The sequence below is a fragment of the Phocoena phocoena genome, chromosome 11, assembly GCF_963924675.1.
Source record: "Phocoena phocoena chromosome 11, mPhoPho1.1, whole genome shotgun sequence".
NCBI classification, from domain to species: domain Eukaryota; kingdom Metazoa; phylum Chordata; class Mammalia; order Artiodactyla; family Phocoenidae; genus Phocoena; species Phocoena phocoena.
Window position 1 is genome coordinate 94879170 of NC_089229.1, and position 19202 is coordinate 94898371.

The window sequence follows — 19202 nt, forward strand, 5'->3', positions numbered from 1 at the left end:
AACCAAAATGGACAAGAGTCCAGGTTGACTAGGAAACAAGCTATTTCTAATGTAACATCCTTAAGGCGGACAAACAGTGAGGAACTAGCCCCAGCTCTGATGACAGGTGGCAAAAAGCCTTACAAGAGGACTGAACCCTAGACACAGAGGAAAGCTGTCCACATCCCATCTGTTCAGGGGAGAATTTAAGTGAATGCTGTACTCCTGTGCTTCTCTTTGAGTAAGTAAATGCACTGTGCACCCGGTAGTTGCCAAGCCAAGGCCCAAATGGAATCGGAATCATGACATCCTTAACCAAGTGGGAGTCACTACCGTTATATCCATAACCAAGAGATACCCCTCGGCCCCAGAACCAAAGGTAAGAGATTATAAGGAGATAGAAATTTGTTTCCACTACTTCCTTCTATGAACATTACACAGCTGTCCCTCAGTATCCTCATGGCATGGGTTTCAGGACTAGTGCTGTACACAGTGTGTCTCTAGTGCCGAATAAAGGGTGTCGTTCCCACACATATATGTATATAGTGTTGACTATATCTAGATTCAACTGGTCCTCTGCCTTCTTAGAGCCAGCTGTTGAATGCTCACATGAGTAGGGTTAAGGGAGGATTCAGATACACCGTGTTTTTTGCTCAGTTTCCCCTAATTAACTCGTGGGCTAATAGAAACAACTAGAATAAGAATTTTTAAATTCCTATTTTTTTATTTATCCATTCAAGTATTGAATATTCACTGATACAAGCAAACACTATTTTAGGTGTTTGGGATACAAGGGTGGATAAGATACAGTCCATGTCCTAAAAATACTACAAAAGGGAAAGACAAGTAAACATCACAATCCAGTGTCATCAACAGTACAGAATTATGGTTTCCTTCATCACTCCCTCCTATATCTTTAAACAACACCTTCCCTCCTTATCTATTCTCAACCTTACTAAGGAGAAATAATAAAGTTTTTCTCATTTTTGAGGCACTTGTGCCAAAAATAATTGGGGGATCAACCTCATAAACTGCTTCTGTACATTTTCCTCTGTAAAAATGCCTTACCAGATTGACCACTGTTGTGAAATTCATGTGCAAATCGCATCCAAAACATGGGAAAGACAGTCACATGTTGGCTTATTCAATCACACCTATGCATTCTCAGAAAAACTAAACTCAGTCAAGGCCAGCTCTTTAAGGAAGTGTGAAGAGCTGAGAATCAAAGCACCACCCTGCTCTCCTTCACCTTCCACAACTTATTTTCTCACCATTTGCATCATTCTTTAGAATAAAGCTTTACCTGCAAAGGACCACTGTTAGGATAAAAATATATTAGCAGCGAGGAGTAGCATGTCAACCCACTGGCACACATAAAAACCCTCTAGTACATTGGCAATAGTACATATTTGCACAGATTTCATCAGCCGAGCTCAGATATAACGTAGAAAAAGTACATTTTTGACAGAGATGATGGGGTTGAAGGAGGCAATCTTAGTCACTAGAGTGCGAAATACTAAAAGCACACCTCATCTATTTCACAAATTTGCCTACATCCAGTCTTTAAGTGGTTAATATCTAAATACTCTCAGAAAGTCCAGCAAGAAACCATCAATCCCAGGGAAGCAGGATTAATCTCACATCTAATGTATAGCCTAGAAGGGTAGCACTCACTAAATATGTACCCATGACTAACCTGACACCCAGAGACCAGCTCCCTCTTTTTAGGGAGCCACATGACAGACTGACCATTCATCAATGTTTGACCTTCTTACAGACCCACGGTAAAGCAACTTCACAGCTAGAGGCTTGGAGACCACTTTTGCTCCCGTGGTCTCCCAGAGCTATTTTTGTTAGTAGATAGCTGTCTAATTGTTGTTCTTTGTAGCATCAGAGGCTGGAGTCTCCTACTCTGCCATCATTGATGTCACTCCTCTGAATCTGTACTGATTTATAAATAAATGACTGAATAAATAAATGGGGGAGAAGTTAAAATTTTCCTTACACAGATTCCAGATAATATATGGAGATACTCCTGCCTCATGTTTGCAATTTAATCCTCCTCCCCTTGAGTGTTGGCAATACTTAGCAACTCACTTCCAAAGAATAATGTATTGATGGGGAAAACAGTAATTTTACAGTGGAGAAACCTGGCAAACACAACCTCACCCATGAACAGGGTTAAGTGTGTGAACAACCAGTGATAAGTCTTGTTGATATCATGCACCCCCGACATGATGCAATGAGAAAGGCACCTAATCACTAAAGTATATTTCACCAAAACCCATAACCTCAGTCTAAACATGAAAAATAATCAGATAACTCCAAATTGAGACCTGTAAATATCTGACCAGTACCCTTCAAATTCATCAAGGTCATAAAAAGTAAGAAAATACTGAGGAACTATTACAGACCAGAGAAGACTAAGAAAATTTGAAAACTAAATGCACGGTGGTATCCTGGGTTACATCCTGGAACAGGAAAAAGAAAATTAATGGAAAACTGGTGAAATTCAAGAAAACCTGGAGTTATTTAATAATGTAGCAGTGTTTATTTCTTGGCTTTGACAAATGTACCGTGATTATATAAGATGTTGACATTAGGGACTTCCCTGGTGGCACAGTGATTAAGAATCCGCCTGCCAGCGCAGGGGACACGGGTTCGAGCCCTGGTCCGGGAAGATCCCACATGCCGCGGAGCAGCTAAGCCCATGTGCCACAACTACTGAGCCTGTGCTCTAGAGCCCGTGAGCCACAACTACTGAGCCCACGTGCCACAACTACTGAAGGCTACACGCCTAGAGCCTGTGCTCTGCAACAAGAGAAGCCACTGCAATGAGAAGCCCATGCACTGCAACAAAGAGTAGGCCCCTCTCACTGCAACTAGAGGAAGCCCATACACAGCAACTAAGACCCACCGCATGCAAAAAATTAAATAAATTTTAAAAAATAAATAAGATATTGACATTAGGGGGAGTGGGGTGAAGGGTATAAAGGAATGCCTTGTACTATCTTTGAACTTTGAAGAGCCTCAGCAGAGAAGTAGAAACTATAAAAAAGAACAAAGTGAATATTCTAAAACAGAAAATAAATCCATAATTTTTAACTTAAAAAATTTTTTAAAGAATGTGACTAACAGCAAATTGGAAAGAACAGAAGAAGTCAGTGAATGTGAAGATATATTGCTGGGAATTATCTAATATGAAGAAGAGAAGAAAAAGTGAACAGAGCTTCAGTGACCTGTAGGACAATATCAAGTAGTATAATATAAGTGCTACATTTATGAAGTCCCAGAAATACAGGAGAAATATAATACAGCAGCAAAAGAATTTGAAGAATTAATGGTCAAATAATTCCCAAATTTAGTGTAAAACTTGCAGCTATGAGAAAATGAACCCCAATCAGGATAAATATAAGGAATATCACACCTAAAGAACATCATGGCAAAACTGCTGAAAACCAAAGATAAAGAGAAAATACTGCAAGCAGCCAGAGAAAAATAACACATTAACAGAGGGGAACAATGACATGAATGATAGCTGAATTCTCATCAGAAACCTGAAAGGAGAAAGACAATGGAATGCCATTTTTAGAAAGGTAAAAGAATAACACTGTTGGTGCAGCCACCATAGGAAACAGTATGGAGGTTCCTCAAAGAATTAAAAATACAACTACCGGGCTTCCCTGGTGGCTCAGTGGCTAAGAGTCTGCCTGTTAATACAGGGGACACAGGATCGAGCCCTGGTCCGGGAAGATCCCACATGCCACAGAGCAACTAAGCTCGGGTGTCACAACTACTGAGCCTGTGCTCTAGAACCCGGGAGCTGCAACTACTGAAGCCTGCGCACCTAGAGCCCGTGCTCCACAACAACAGAAGCCACCAAAATGAGAAGCCCGTGCACCACAACGAAGAGTAGCCCCCGCTCGCAGCAACTAGAGAAAACCCATGCACGGCAACAAAGACCCAACGCAGCCAAAAATTAATTAATTAATTTTAAAAAATAGAGAAGACTTTAAAATAAATGAATAAATAAAAATATAACTACCATACTATCCAGCAATTCCACTTCTGGGCATGTATCTGAAGGAAATAAAGTCACAATCTCAAAGAGGTATCTGTGCCTCCATGTTTATTGCAGCATTATTTACAATAGCCAAGACATGGAAATAGCCTAAGTGTCCACTGATTAATGAATGGATACAGTAAATGTGAGACAGATATATATATATATATATATTTCAGCCATAAAAGAGAAGCAAATCCTGCCATTTGTGACAATATTGGTAGACCCTGAACTCATAGAAACAGAAAGTAGAACGGTGGTTGCCGGGGACCAGGGCACGGAGGAAATGGAAAAACGCTGGTCAAATGGTACAAACTTCCAGTTATAAGATGAATAAATTCTAGAGATTTAGTGTACAGCATAGTGGCTATACCTAACAGTACTGTACTGTATACTTGAAATTTGCTGAGAGTAAATCTTAAATGTTATCACTACCAAAAAAAAGGTAAGTATGTGAGCTGATGGCTGTGGTAAATAACCTTACTGTGGTAATCATTTCACAATATATAAATGTATCAAATAATCAGGCTGTACACCTTAAATTTACACAATGTTATACGCCAACTGTATCTCAATAAAGCTGGAGTAGGGGTCAGGAGGAGAATAATACTCCCAATCCAGAATTCTATATCCAGTAAAAACATCCAGCAAAATGAAGAGAAAAAAAAAACCATTTTCTTAGTAAAGAAAACAGATAATTTGTCATGAGCAGTCCGGCACTACTAGAAATACTAAAGAAACTTCTTCATACTGAAAATGTCACAAGATGAAAATTTAAATCTACAAGACTGAAGACAAGAAGAAGTGGTAAATATTTACATACATATAAAAGATGGTGGTTTGTTTCCTCCTCTTAATTTCTTTAAAAGAAAGAAAAAAAAGCAAAATAGATAAGACAAATTGTACACAAATAGCAAAGGGAAAGACCTAAAGCCAACCATATCAATAATTGAATTCATCATAAATAGACTAAACAGAGAATTCCCTGGCAGTCCGGTGGTTAGAACTCAGCGCTCTCACCGCTGGGGCGCCAGGTTTGATCCCTGGTCAGGGAACAAGGATCCTGCAAGCTGCAGCGCCCAGCCAAAAAATAATAATAATAAAAGTAAATAAATAAAGTGCATAGTGGGACTTCCCTGGTGGTCCAATGGTTAACACTCCTCGCTCCCAATGCAGGGGGCTCACGTTCAATCCCTAGTCAGGGAACTAGATCCCGTGTGCCACAACTAAAGATTCCGCATGCCGCAACTAAAAGATTCTGCATGTCACAACTAAAAGATTCCACATGCTGCAACAAAGATCCCACATGCTGCAACAAAGATCCTGCAAGCAGCAACGAAGATCCCGCGTGCCACAACTAAGACCCAGTGCAACCAAATAAATAAGTAAATAAATAAATATTAAAACAAACAAAATGCATAGTGAACTACTCTTTCAAATAAATGAATAAATAGACTAAATACATCAAATAAATGACAATGAGACTGTAACACTAAATGAAATAGCAAGAACCAACTATATGTTCTATATAACACACACAGTTTAAATATAATGACACAGGCATTTTTCACAGAACTAGAACAAAAAATTTCGCAATTTGTATGGAAACACAAAAGACCCCGAATAGCCAAAGCAATCTTGAGAACGAAAAAAGGAGCTGGAGGAATCAGGCTCCCTGACTTCAGACTATATTACAAAGCAACAGTAATCAAGACAGTATGGTACTGGCACAAAAACAGAAAGATAGATCAGTGGAACAGGATAGAAAGCCCAGAGATAAACCCACGCACATATGGACACCTTATCTTTGATAAAGGAGGCAGGAATGTACAGTGGAGAAAGGACAGCCTCTTCAATAAATGGTGCTGGGAAAACTGGACAGGTACATGTAAAAGTATGAGATTAGATCACTCCCTAACACCATACACAAAAATAAGCTCAAAATGGATTAAAGACCTAAATGTAAGGCCAGAAACTATCAAACTCTTAGAGGAAAACATAGGAAGAACACTCTATGACATAAATCACAGCAAGATCCTTTCTGACCCACCTCCTAGAGTAATGGAAATAAAAACAAAAATAAACAAATGGGACCTAATGAAACTTAAAAGCTTTTGCACAGCAAAGGAAACCATAACCAAGACCAAAAGACAACCCTCAGAATGGGAGAAAACATTTGCAAATGAAGCAACTGACAAAGGATTAATCTCCAAAATTTACAAGCAGCTCATGCAGCTCAATAACAAAAAAACAAACAACCCCATCCAAAAATGGGCAGAAGACCTAAATAGACATTTCTCCAAAGAAGATATACAGAATGCCAACAAACACATGAAAGAATGCTCAACATCATTAATCATTAGAGAAATGCAAATCAAAACTACAATGAGATATCATCTCACACCAGTCAGAATGGCCATCATCAAAAAATCTAGAAACAATAAATGCTGGAGAGGGTGTGGAGAAAAGGGGACACTCTTGCACTGCTGGTGGGAATGTGAAATGGTTCAGCCACTATGGAGAACAGTATGGAGGTTCCTTAAAAAACTACAAATAGAATTACCAAATGACCCAGCAATCCCACTACTGGGCATATACCCTGAGAAAACCAAAATTCAAAAAGAGTCATGTACCAAAATGTTCATTGCAGCTCTATTTACAATAGCCCGGAGATGGAAAGAACCTAAGCGCCCATCATCGGATGAATGGATAAAGAAGATGTGGCACATATACACAATGGAATATTACTCAGCCTTAAAAAGAAATGAAATTGAGCTATTTGTAATGAGATGGATAGACCTAGAGTCTGTCATACAGAGTGAAGTAAGTCAGAAAGAAAAAGACAAATACCGTATGCTAACACATATATATGGAATTTAAGGGGAAAAAATGTCATGAAGAACCTAGGGGTAAGACAGGAATAAAGACGCAGACCTACTGGAGAACGGACTTGAGGATATGGGGAGGGGGAAGGGTGAGTTTTGATAGGGCGAGAGAGAGTCATGGACATATACACACTAACAAACGTAGTAAGGTAGATAGCTGGGGGGAAGCAGCCGCAAGGCACAGGGATATTAGCTCGGTGCTTTGTGACAGCCTGGAAGGGTGGGATGGGGAGAGTGGGAGGGAGGGAGACGCAAGAGGGAAGACATATGGGAACATATGTATATGTATAGCTGATTCACTTTGTTATAAAGCAGAAACTAACACACCATTGTAAAGCAATTATACCCCAATAAAGATGTTTAAAAAATAAATAAATAAATAAATAAATATAATGACACAAAGAGGTTTAAGGAATATATTGGAAAAGATATACCATGCAACAGTAAACAAGAAACCTGGAGTGATATATTAGTTTCTTATTGTTGCTGTAATAAATTACCACAAACACTGCGGCTTAAAATGATGTATATTTATTCTCTCACAGTTCTGTGTGTCAGAAGTGTAAAATGAATCCATTTCCTTGATTTTTCCTGCTTCTAGAAGCTACCCAAATTCCTTAGCTTATGGCCCCTTTCTCCATCTTCAAAGGGCATCACCCCAATCTCTGTTTCCACTGCCTCATCTCCTTTTTCTGATTTTAACACTACTACCTCCCTCTTATAAGTATCACTGTGATTACATTGGACCCATCTGGATAATCCAACATAATCTCTCTTGCAAGATTATTAATTTAATATCTACAAAGTTTCTTTTGCCATATAGGGTAACAGAGTCTAGGGATTAAGACGTGGACATCTTTTGGGGGATGGGAGAGGGGGACATTATTCAGCCTACCACAATTGGTTATATTACAAGACAAAACTGACAAGTATGAAGAAGTACATTTCATAATTATATGAATCACAGCATTAAGCATACACAACTATAAATGAGCATGCACCTAATAATACTGAATAAAACTTCCAAACATAGGAAGCAAAACTGACTGAATTAAAGGGAGAGATAAACAAATCCATAATCACATTTGTAGATGTAAACATCTCTTTCTCAGTTACTGATAAAATAATTAGACAAAAAAAATCAGTTAAAAATATAAAAGATGTAAACAATATTATCAACCACCTTGACCTAACTGAAATTTACCAAACAAAATAATATCAAACAACTACAAAATACCCATGACTTTCAAGTGTAAATGGAATGTTCATCAAGTAAATTATATATTGAGTAATAATGTTTTAATAAATTTCAATATATTGAAATACTACAGATATGTTCTATGACCACAGTGGAATCAATTACAAAAAGTCTAGAAAATTCTTAAATATTTAGACATTAAAACATCCCTAAATATTTGGAAATTATAATCATCAGGGAAATACATATCAAAACTACAATGATATATCACCTCACATTTGTTAGAATGGCTAATATCAAAAAGACAAGAAATGAGAAGTGTTGGAGAGAATGTCGAGAAAAGGAACTCTTGTGCACTGTCGGTGGGAACAAAAATTGGAGCAACCACTATGGAAAACAGTATGGAGGCACCTCAAAAATTAAAAATTGAACTACCATGTGATCCAGCAATTCCACTTCTAGATATTTATCCAAAAAAGACAAAATCACTATCTTGAAAAAAATATCTGTACCCCCCTGTTTATTGCAGCTTTATTCATAATAGCCAACACATGGAAACAACCTAAGTGTCCACTGATAGATGAATGGATAAAGAAAATGTGACTTTATATATATAATGGAATATCATTCAGCCATTAAAAAAGGAAACCTGCCATTTGTGACAACATGGATGAAACTTGAGAGCATTATGCTAAGTAAAACAAGTCAGACAAAGACAGACAAATACTGTATGATCTCACTTACATGTGGTATCTAAAGAAAAAAGAAACCCGAACTCATAGATATAGAGAACAGGTTGGTGATTGCCAGAGGTGGGGAGTAGAGATGGGGGAAACGAGTGAAGGTAGTCAAAAGGTACAGTCTACCAGTTACAAGGAAGTCATGCAGATGTAATATACATCATGGTGACTATAGTTAACAATATTGTATTATACACTTACAAATTGTTAAGAGAGTAAATTGTAAAAGTTCTCATTACAAGAAAAAAAAATTGTAATTGTGTGGTAATGAATGTTAAGTAAACTTATTGTGGTAATCATTTCAAATTGTATACATGTATCAAATCATATACTGTGTACCCAAACCTAATACAATTGTAATATGTCAATTATATCTCAAAAAAATAAATATAAAAAATTAAAATGTTAGAGAGAAGTGTTAAAAATCTACTATTTTTAACCTGAGACATTTCCATTGACATAATAATAAAAATAATTTAAAAGGGGGAAAAAAAGAAAATTAAGTTCTCTTAGAAGAATTAAGATGACTTTTTGTACATCTAAAAAAAATACACACATTTCTAAATAATACATGGGTAAAAATTAGAAAATATATCAAACTAAATTATTATAAAAACACAATAGAAAAATTTGTAGAACACAGCTAAAACAGAGGCTTGGAGGGAATGTTATAGCTTTAAATGAATACAAAAGTAGAAAGATTTTAGATAAACACTCAAGTTTAAGAAGATAGAAAAAGAAGAGCAAATTAAAACCAAAGTAAGCAGATCAGAATTTTTAAATCTGAAATCAATAAAATTTTTAAAAACCAAGCAATAGAAAAATTAACAAAGCCAAAATTTGGTTCTTTGATAAGATTACTGATTGATAAACTTTCAACAAGACTGATCAAGAAACAGAGAGGGCTCAAATTATGAATATCAAGAATAAAGAGAGTATACCTCTATAGATTTTAAAGACATTAAAAGGATAATAAAGGAATATTATATCTATATACCAATAAATTTAACAATGTAGATAAAATGGAAAAATTCCTTGCAAAACACAATTTACCAAACTGACACAAGAAGAAATGTTTGAATAACTCTTTTCACTCAAAAAATTGAATTTGTTAGTACACACCTTCCCATTAAGAAAGCTTCTGGGGCTTCCCTGGTGGCGCAGTGGTCGAGAGCCCACCTGCCGATGCTGGGGACACAGGTTCGTGCTCTGGTCCGGGAAGATCCCACATGCCGCGGAGCGGCTGGGACCGTGGGCCATGGGCCTGCGCGTCTGGAGCCTGTGCTCTGCAATGGGAGAGGCCACAGCAGAGAGAGGCCCGCGTACCGCAAAAAAAAAAAAAAAAAAAGCTTCTGTTTACCAAGGGGGAAGCGGGGAGTATAAATTGGGATATTGAGATTGACATATACACACTACTATATATAAAATAGATAACTAAAAAGAACCTACTGTATAGCACAGGGAACTCTATTCAATACTCTGTAATGACCTATATGGAATAGAATCTAAAAAAAAGAGTGGATATATGTATAACTGACCCACTCTGCTGTACAACAGAAACTAACACAACAGTGTAAATCAACTTTACTCCAATAAAAAAATTAATTTAAAAATAATATAAAAATTTAATTTTAAAAAAAGAAAGCTTCTATTTTGTAGTCACTTTGCTGTACAGCAGAGACTGACACAACATTGTAAATCAACTATACTTCAATTAAAAAAAAAGAAAGAAAAAGAAAGCTTCATGTTCAGATGACTTCAAATAGCATATTACATCAAACTTTAAGGAATAAATAACACAATCCCTTCAGAAAACAGAAAATGAAAGTACACCCTCCAACTTATTTTAGGAGGCCATCATGACCCTGAGAAAAAATTACAAGTATGTAAATTACAGACCCCAACCCTCATAAATATAGGCATCAAAATCTTTAAAAAAAAAAAAAACTATCAGCAAATCAAATCCAGAAGAACATAAAAGAGGTAATTCATCATGACAAAGTGTGGTTTATTCCAAGAACAAAGCAAGAATGTCTAATTTTACCATTTCTATTCAACACTGTACAGAAAGAACTAGACAAGGATAATAAATAAAAGATCAAAAGATAGTAGAATTTACCAGTGAAGCCATCTGGGCCTAAAGTTTTCTTTATGGGAAGCTTTTAACTATAAATTCAATTTCTTTAATGGATAGTGAGATATTCAAGTTATGTATTTTTTCTTGAGTTAACCTCAGTAGTTTGTGTCTTTCAATAAATCTGTTCTTTTCATCTAAGTCAGGGGTGAGCAAACATTTTCTGTAAAAGGCCACATAGTAAATATCTCAGGCTTTCCTGGCAATATGGTCTTCTCACAACTACTCAACTCAGCCATTATAGTACAAAAGCAGACACGGATAAATATAAACAAGTATGTGTGTCTGTGTTCCAGTAAAACTTTATTCACAAAAGAGGTGGCAAGTGAATTAATGTCAATTAGTCAAGTTAGTTGATGGTGTTGTTCAAGTCCCCTATATCACTGCAGATTTTCTGACTATGTTAATTATGAGAAGAGGATATTGAAATCTCCAACTATAATTGTCAATTTGTCTTTTTCTCTCAAATTCTCTCAGATTTTGCTTCACGTATTTTAAAGCTGTTATTAGCTACAAACACATGTCCTCTTGATGATCTAATTCTTTTATCCTTATGAAATGCCCCTCTTTATCCATGGGAATATTCCTTGTTCTAAAATCTACTTTGTCTAATTAATATAGGCATTCTAGCTTTTTTTGGATTAGTGTTTGCATGGTATAATTATTTCCATCCTTTTATTTTTTGTTTATTTTCCCAGAGAGCATATACTTGGGTCTTACTTTTTTCTTTTATCTAATCTGATAATCTCTGCCTTTTAATTGGAGTATTAAGGCCATTTTAGATCATGTGATTATCATTATAGGTAGCCTTATATCTACTATCTTGCTATTTATGTGTTTGATTTATTCTTTATTCATTTTTTCCTAGTTTCCTGATCTTTTTTATAAAATTGAATGTCTTTTATGATTCCATTTTATCTCCCTTATTGGTATATCAGTTATACCTTTCTCTTTCCTTGTTTCCTCTTTTCCTTCTTCCTTCATTCCTTCTTTCCTTTTTTAATTTTTTTGGCTGCTCCACGTGGCTTGCAGGATCTCAGTTCCCTGACCAGGGACTGAACTTGGGCCATGGCAGTGAAAGCCCAGAATCCTAACCACTAGGCCACCAGGGAACTCCCTTTTCTTTTTTTTCTCTTTTCTTTTTCTTTTTTTTGGATGCTCTAGAGTCTCCATTATATCTTTAATCACATTCTTCCTCCAAATAATATTATACCACTTCATGTATATCAAATGCACCTTACAATAGTATACTTTCTCTCCCTCTTCCTGGCCATTGTCAAACATTTTACTTCTACCTATGTTATAAATTCCACAATAGATTGTTAATATTTTTCTTTAATCAGGCATTAATCTTTTAAAGGTATCTTTTAAAATTAGAACAAAAGTGTTTTATAGTTATATTTATCATTGCTAAACTTCTTCATTTCCTTACATAATTCTAAATTCCCATGTGGTATAATTTTCCTTCTGGAAGAAGAACTTCCTTTAATATGTATTTTAGTGGTCTGTTTGCAATGAATTCCTCATCTTTTGTTCATCTGAAAAAAATTTTAATTTGCCTGCATTTTTAATTTATTTATTTTTATTTTTGGCTGCGTTGGGTCGTCATTGCTGCACGTGGGCTTTCTCTAGTTGCAGTGAGCAGGGGCTACTCTTCATTGCAGTGCATGGGCTTCTCACTATGGTGGCTTCTCTTGTTACAGAGCACTGGCTCTAGGCACGCAGGCTTCAGTAGTTGTGGCACACGGGCTCAGTAGTTGTGGCTCACGGGCTCTAGAGCACAGGCTCAGTAGTTGTGGAGCACAGGCCTAGTTGCTCCGCGGCATGTGGGATCTTCCCGGACCAAGGCTTGAACCTGTGTCCCCTGCATTGGCAGGCAGATTCTTAACCACTGTGCCATCAGCGAAGCCCCTGCCTTCATTTTTTTAAAGGTATTTTTGTATGTTGACAGGGTTCTCCTCCCCCACAAAAGTTCTTTACAGGTGTCTAATTTTGTCTGACTTGCATAGTTTCTGATGTGAACTATGCCACTGTGTTTTTTCCCCTCTGGCTGCTTTTAGGATGTCCTATTTATCACTGCTTTTCAAGAGCTTGATAATAATGTGTCTTCATGTTTCTTCTGCTTGATATTCATTGATTATCTCTGATTTGTGAATTTATAGTTTTCATCAAATTCTGAAAAATTTTGGCCAATATATTTTCTGTCCTCTTTCTGAAGCTTTAATTTTAAATATATTTGATTGCTTGATATTGTACCATAAGTAACTGAAGTTCTGGGTTTTTTGGGGGTTTTTTAGAGGGGGAGGGTCTTTTTTCCTCATGTGTTTATTTTGGATATTTTCTAATGATATGTCTTCAAGTTAATTAACTTTCCTGGGACTTCCCTGGTGGTCCAGTGGTTAAGAATCTGCCTTCCAATGCAGGGGACACGGGTTCAATCCCTCATCGGGGAACTAAGACCCCACATGTCACGGGGCAACTAAGCCCATGTGCCAAAACTTTAGAGCCCACACGCTGCAACTACAGAGTCCACGCACTCTGGAGCCCACTCGCCACAACTAGAGAGAAGCCCGTGTGCCACAACGAAAGATTCCGTAAGATCCAGAGAAGATCCTGCATGCCGCAACTAAGACCCGATGCAGCAAAAATAAATAAATAATTTTTAAAAAAAATTTAACTTTTCCTTCTGTAGTTTCTAGTCTACTGTTGATTCCATTCAGTATATTTTCATTGCATCATTTCAGATATTGTATTTCTCATCTGTGGAAGCATAATTTGGTTTATTTTTAAAATATCTTGCCTTTTTCTCTTTATAATGTTCAATGTTCATCTTATCTACTGAACATATGAAGTGTATTTATAATAGCTATTCTAACATCCTTTCTGCAAATTCTTTCATCTTTGTCATTTCTGGTTCAGTTTCTAATGACTGATTTTTCTCCTGGTTATGGGTTATATTTGCCTCCTTTGCGTGCCTGATAATCTTTTGCTGGATTCCAGACATTGTGAATTTTATGCTGTTGGTGCCAAATTGTCTTGAGCTCTTTTCAAAATTGTTGGCTTTTGTTATTGGACACAGTTACTTGGTACCAGTTTGATCCTTTTGAGGCTTGCTTTTTGACAAGAATTAGTAAGCAGAGGCAACTGTAAGCAGGGATAAGCAGGGGCTCACCTTATTTTCCTTCTCTCAGGAATCACTGTCCTGTACTGCCTGTTGTCCAGTATCTGAAAACCACTGTTTAATATATTTTCGTTTTCCAGTTGTTTCAGATGAGAAAATAAATCCAGTCCCAGTTACACCATGATGGCCAGAAGTTCAAAAGAAAGAAGCAACTGCCAAAATCAGTAAATTTAGCAAGGTTACAGGATATAGGTCAAAATACAAAACACAACTGTATTTTTATACACTACTAGCAAACATTCGTAAAAAAAAAACTTTCACAATATTTTCAGTTATAAAAGCATCAAAATGTGAGTACTTGGGAATAAATGTAACAAATGACATGTAAGACCTCTACGCTGAAAACAATAAAACACAGCTGAAAGAAATTAGATAAGACCTAAATAAATAGTGTATCCTATCCATGGACTGTAAAATTCAACATTGTTAAAATGTCAATTTTCCTCAAATTTACCTTTAGATTCACATTAATCCCAATTATAATTCCAGCAAGATTTTTTAAACAGAAATTGACAGGTTGATTCTAAACATATTTATGGAAATGCCAAAACAATCTTGAAAACACAGGAAGACTTACACTAACTTACTTCAAGACTTATAAAGCTAGAAGAATCAAGACAGTGTGTTGTTGGCGTAATAATGAACAAAGAGATCAATGGAACAAATTAAGTCCAGAAACAGAATCACATGTATATAGTCAACTGATTTTCAACAAAGTTCCAAAGCAACTTAAGGGAGAAAGAAAAGTGAACAAACATTACTGGAAGACCTATACATCCATGTGGGAAAAAAACTGACCTCGACCCTACCTCAACAATACAAAAAAATTAATTCAAAATTGATCACAGGGACTTCCCTGGTGGCGCAGAGGTTAAGACTCTGTGCTCCCAATGCAGGGGGGCCCAGGTTTGATCCCTGGTCAGGGAACTAGATCCCACATGCATGCTGCAACTAACAGTTCACATGCCACAACTAAGGAGCCCGCGAGCCACAACTAAGGAGCCCAGCTGCTACGACTAAGACCCAGCGCAACCAAATAAATAAACATAATAAATATTTTTTAAAAACTTTAAAAAACTGATTACAGATACAAACATAAAAGCTAAAACTATAAAGCTTCTTGGAAGAAAACATAGATACAACCTAAATACCCATCAAGAGAATAGATCAACAAGTTGTGAAATATTCATACAATATAGTACTATCTGGCCAAAAAAAGAGAAAAACCCTGCTACTGATATATGTAACAACAGAACCTCACAGACATTTTATTGAGTGAAAGAAACCAAACATAGTATATGATTCATTTTTTTTTATGATTCAATTTTATATGAAATTCTGGAAAAGACAAAATTAATCTATGGTAAAAATTTCAGAGCAATAGTTGCCTCTAGGTCTAGGAGAATGACTGGAAAAGGGCATGAGGAAATTTTCTTGGGTGATGAAAATCTGCTAAGTCTTGATTAGAGGGGGGTTCCAGTTATGATGCATTTGTCAAGATTCACTGAATTCTATACTTAAAAGTTGTGGGACTTCCCTGGTGGTGCAGTGGTCAAGAATCTGCCTGCCAATGCAGGGGACACGGGTTCGAACCCTGGTCCAGGAAGATCCCACATGCCACAGAGCAACTAAGCCTGTGCACCACAACTACTGAGCCTGCGCTCTAGAGCCCATGAGCCACAAATACTGAGCCCATGTGCCACAACTACTGAGGCCTGCGTGCCTGGAGCCCGTGCTCCACAACAAGAGAAGCCACGGCAATAAGAAACTCGCGCACCGCAGGGAAGAGTAGCCCCCATTCGCCACAACTAGAGAAGGCCCGCGTGCAGCAACAAAGACCCAACACAGCCATAAATAAATAAATAATTTTTAAAAAGCGTTGTGAATTTCATGATTTATACATTTTACCTCAATAACAAAAAAAAAACCTTTAAACAAACATTGAACTCTAATTAGTAGGCTTGGTTTACCAGTTATAAAGTTACTTCTTGTGTTTTCTCATGCGTGAACAAACATATAAATATGTTGAATATAATGGGAGCTGATTTCCCACTCTTGGAAAGATATATAGATTTCCTAACTGTCTGCTGAGAGGGACCAAAGCAAGGACACACAAGTAGCAATAAACACACACTGTAATCAGATCTTGGTTTCTCAATACCCCTCTCCACTAAAAGGAACCAGGCCGCCTTCGAGATATGATTGATTCTAGGGTAAGAAAAGTTCAAGATCCACATGGAACATCTATGTGCCCAAAAGTAAAGGACTGCTCAAAAAATGATGGGGACAAGTCCAAAGGACAAAGAAGCCACCATAAAGAGACTCCCACTGACAGTTCAACAGTGACCCAGTGACCCACAGCCTCCAGCAATTTTCCTCTCACCTCATCAGTGGGCTGCATGTTCCTGTGGCAGGAACCACATCCTTTCTTCAGAGGTCTGAACCTCTCCCCTGTGGGTGGAAAAGTAGCACTTCGTTTAAGTTTCTAAGTTGCTTCCTTGTTAACCCATCTTCAGCCCTCAAGGGCTGCATTTTGTAGTTCCTACTTCTGTAAGATTTGTGTGTAACTTACAGTCCTCTCTTACCCCTTTTAGTAATTATTTTTTACTAAAAAACAACTCTTTATACTAAATTTTTCCTTAAAATGACTCATGTGGTATCTGTCTTCTGATTGGATGCTGAGTGACACAGGATCATTATTTCCCTCTTAGTCCTATCAAGAAATGCATACCTAAATCAGGAGGCAACATCAGACCAAACCAAAATGAGAGACATTCTACAAAATAAGTGACCTGTACTTTTCCAAATTTCAAGGTCAAATAAGATAAAGAAAAATGACAACTAATTGCAGTGTGTGACTCTGGCTTTGCTTCTGTGGTTGGGAAAGGGTAAAAAAGTGCTATAGTTCCTAATTTTGATAATTATACTGTGGTAATGTAAGAATGTCTTTATTATTAGGAAATACACAATGATGTACTTAGTGGTAATGGGGAACTTACCCTCAGATTGTTCAAAATAAAAGTGTCTGTGTCTGTGTGTGTGTGTGTGTGTGTGTGTGTGTGTGTGTGTAGGGAGGATGTGGGGGGGAGAGACCAATAAAGCAAATGGGGCAACATGTAAATACTTGGCAAATCTAGGTAGAGTGTATACAAGAGTTCTTTGTACTCTTCTTGCATCTTTTCAAAAATGTTTAATTTATTGATATATTAAAATTGAAAATTACCAAAAACAAATTTAGCCCTTGAAATATGTTAAATATGATCATTTTTTAAAGGCGGGCATCAATAAAAGTTCAAAATTGAAATCCGGTTCAAGATGGCAAATAGAATACATGCATAATGGGTCTGAGAAACTACCAAACAAATATCAAAAGATTGCTAAGCTGATCAGAAAACGTGAGCAGGTAGAGTGTATTTGACAGCGAAACCACAGCAAAACCTGTAACAAAATACTCACACAGGACAAAGCTCTTGAGAGGTGAAAAAAGGCATTCCCAACAGAGCTCCCACCTGAGAGTCGACAAAAGAGCAGGTCTGGGACAATTTTCAAAGCCATGAATTGAAGCAAGCATCAGAATACCTAGCTCTTTCACGCACCCTTCCCTTTTCTGCACATACTAAAGAGGAGGCAGCCTCAACATTTGATTTTAGGAACCTCCTAGAAGCGCTTTCTTAATATTTTTATTGGAGTATAGTTGATTTACAATGTGTTAGCTTCTGCTGTACAGCAAAGTGAGTCAGTTATAGACACACGTATATCCGCTCTTTTTTTAGATTCTTTTCCCATATAGGTCATTCCAGAGTATTGAATAGAGTTCCCCGTGCCATTCAGATTCTTATTAGTTATCTAATCTATATATAGTAGTGTGTATGTGTCAATAGACAAATTACTTTTATTATTAGAAAGCAACTCATCTTTCAATTTTCGTATTTTTTACTTAAGACACATCCAAACCCAAAAGTAAAGGTATATACCACCTAGCCTGAATTGAATGTACCAGTTAATAAACAAATACAGTTTCCTATAGTCAGTATAACGCAGTGTCGACAGCATGAACTCTGGACTGTATACACAACCTATATAACTAACTTATCCCTAAATGATGGAGCCGGAATACTGACTCCATAACTTAGTAGCTGTGGGGCCCAGAGTAAGTTAAAAAAAAAAAAAAGTCACTTAGCCTCCGTCGCTTTTAATTTACTCATCTGTAAAATGGGGATAAGATACTTCCTCAGTAAGCTGGTCGTGAAGGTGAAGTGAACTGATACTCGTTTAAAACACGTACAACAGTGCCGGGTTTCTCACAGTGTCAGCTTCTATTATTATTCGATTCGAAACGCTGTTCTAGCTCTGGTGAACACAAAGAGGAATCAAAATCCAGTCGCCATCCGAGGAGACGTTGGGAGGCACACGCAAATGCAACGAGGAAGCAAAGCAGAAAGAAACCAGATTAAAGCCAGGTGCGAGCAGCCAGCGGGCACTGGGAGGACGGAACGGTTCCAGCTGAAAAGGTTGAGTCCAGGAGTCACAGGAGCCTCTGAACCGAGTTCTATGAACGGGTAGGACTTCCACACACGGCTAAGACGCCACACGTGAGAGACACCGCAAAGGATCTTAGCAAAGGCGCAAAGACCAAAAATTGACTTGTCTCGGTCAGCAGAAGTGGCTGCAGAGTGTTTATCACACAAAATGCCGGAGGGATGATAAGGCTAACTGTAATAGTAACCCCTGCCGCACCTCACGGTGCTAAACCGGAGACAGGACGTAAAGAACAAAAGTGACGGTAAGAAAGCCAGGAGGACCACGACCCAGTCGCTCTCCACTATCCTCCAGGGACAACGCGACTCGGGGCCAGCACACAGCGAACCAGCGTCCCCCTCAGGCGGCAGACGTTCTGAAGCAGCAACCAGCACGAGAACTACAGCTCCCGCCGCGGCCTGGGGATCTGGCCCCGCCCCGCAGTTCCACTTCCGCCGCCCTCCGGTCCGACCTACCAGGGAGCGAGCCTGGCGCCTGACCGCG

General features: G+C 37.7%; 1 protein-coding gene across 1 annotated transcript in view; it reads left to right on the plus strand.

Moving 5' to 3' along the window:
• Positions 1 to 19197, plus strand: part of A2M (alpha-2-macroglobulin) — an 83015-nt gene extending 63818 nt beyond the window's left edge. Inside the window, exons 36-37 of the mRNA XM_065888220.1 lie at positions 18529 to 18739; positions 19014 to 19197. Coding sequence (XP_065744292.1) covers positions 18529 to 18739; positions 19014 to 19197 — 395 coding nt within the window. The remainder of the gene's footprint in view (positions 1 to 18528; positions 18740 to 19013) is intronic.
• The last annotated feature ends 5 nt before the right edge of the window (positions 19198 to 19202 follow it).